The 1,870-nt window shown below is 26.4% G+C and overlaps 1 protein-coding gene across 3 annotated transcripts in view; it reads right to left on the bottom strand.

The window, feature by feature from the left end:
• The window catches only part of LOC107630300 (aldehyde dehydrogenase family 2 member C4), a 14,585-nt gene extending 12,935 nt beyond the window's left edge, over nt 1-1,650 (bottom strand). For 2 of the 3 annotated variants that reach the window (XM_016333399.2, XM_021118747.1), the window contains exons 1-2: nt 1,420-1,650; nt 555-697 (exon numbers count right to left, since the gene is read on the bottom strand). In XM_016333399.2, the coding sequence (XP_016188885.1) occupies nt 555-697; nt 1,420-1,516 (240 nt within the window). In that variant the 5' untranslated portion in view covers nt 1,517-1,650. Of the gene's footprint in view, nt 1-554; nt 709-1,419 lie in introns of all 3 variants that reach the window. The other variant, XM_021118746.1, reaches the window with a different exon arrangement.

The following is a 1,870-nucleotide window of genomic DNA, read 5'->3' as shown; positions in this document are numbered from 1 at the left end:
ATACTTAAATTTATATGTTTATTATTGATTGAAATTAGCTAATAATTGCTGACTTCGAGTTTGTTTGGGTGAGCTTCTAAGAAAAGATCTTTTTTTAGAGTTATCTTTTTTTAAAAGATCTTATAGAAAAGTAAAAGTAATTTTATGTTTGGGTATCTCATGCAAAAAGATCTTTTTATCTATTAATTATGTTTGTGTATGACGATATAAAAATACTTTTTTGTTTATTTATTAGATGAAAAACATCTTTTTAAAAAAAAAAATCTTTTAAAAAAAGATGTAAATTACAGCTTCTCAAAAAAAGATCTTTTTTTTAGTACTTTTACTTTTACTACTAAAATTTGCCAAACACATTAAAAAAAAAATTTTTTTCATTAAAAAAAATCTTCTTTTATCAAAATAATGGCCCAAACAAGCACTTCTTAGTTGAATTGTTTATTTATTTATACACTCTTTTGGCTGAATTTTTTCCCCCAAACATTTTTCGTTATTCGTTAAACTCTCAAATTCTTTCGCTCTATATCCGAAAAATAAAAATAAAAAAAAAAACTTACAGAGGGAGGCATGCGAGGCCATGGACCAAAGTCAAATGCGTGGCGTGCAGCCTTAACAGCAATATCTATGTCTTCTCTGGTTCCCTCGCTAATTCTTGTTATCACCTCTCCTGTTCTTGGATCTATTGTCTCAAATGTCTTCCCTGTTTATTTTCTATTTTTTAACGATACAAATTAAACATAATAACAACAAAAGCCGCAACGTAATAACCAGACGCAAGATTTAATAATTTTGGTAAAAATTTATATGTAATTGCTTTGGTATAAAATTGTTAATGAAAAATCTGAGATAATTTGATATATTTCACTAAATTGTTAATATTTGGAACTATCAAATTCACCAATAATTTTATGCTCTTGGAACTTCCTTCCTTTCTTGTCGATACATATGTTAACTAATAATGATGAAAAATAATGAATTTAAATTTTTTAAATTTTGAATTTTATTTTAAAGAATAAAATATGATCTTTTACTATTTATTTCATAGATAGGATAAAAAAAAATATAAAAAAAATTTCAAAATAAAAGATTACACTTTATCCTTTAAAATAAAAAATTTAAATTTAAAAGATCTAAATTCATTATTTTTCATTGTTAGTTAACATATGTATCGACAAGAAAGGAAGGATCTAAATTCAAAAACAATAATAGTGACAACGTAAAATTTTGAATCGAGCTAAGTTGTTGGATAAGACGTTTGATACAATTACTCCTAGAGGATAGAAACGAGGGACTAGGAAACTAAACTAGAATAACCTGCAATGAAAGGGCAAATAAATAAATGGAAAATATATAGAAAAAGAGATATATAAATTAAATATATAAAGAATATATATAATACATAATATTAAATTAATGATTAACCTGAAACTGAATCAAGAAACTGCCCATTAATGAATAGCTTGGTGAACTTGACGGTGACGGAAGAGCAGTCACGGCCATTATTAGTGAGTTCAGTCATCCTTAATTTGTATGTGGGATTAGCAAACAGGTGAGATTGTATGGAGGAGTAAGACACTTCTTCTATTGTAATTCTATGTCTATATATTTTGTGACGTGTCTTGTGAAATTGGAACCAGCTCCAGCTACTATACTCTACTCTATATATTACTATTAAAACAAGTTGGACAGCGATATATATAGATTTTTTTTTTTTTTGTGTGGCTAGTGTTAGAAAACGGTGAAGCTGTGAAGCACCTTTTTGTTCCATCGTCTTTATTTCAGTAAATCATTGATATGATAATAATGTTTATCAAATTTTTTTAACTTTATTTATTTCTGTCCTTATGAATTATGACTTCATGCTTACAAAATA

Source organism: Arachis ipaensis, chromosome B03, assembly GCF_000816755.2.
Source record: "Arachis ipaensis cultivar K30076 chromosome B03, Araip1.1, whole genome shotgun sequence".
Classification (NCBI taxonomy): domain Eukaryota; kingdom Viridiplantae; phylum Streptophyta; class Magnoliopsida; order Fabales; family Fabaceae; genus Arachis; species Arachis ipaensis.
The sequence above is the reverse complement of the archived record's forward strand: the minus strand, read 5'-3'. Positions and strand labels throughout refer to the sequence as shown.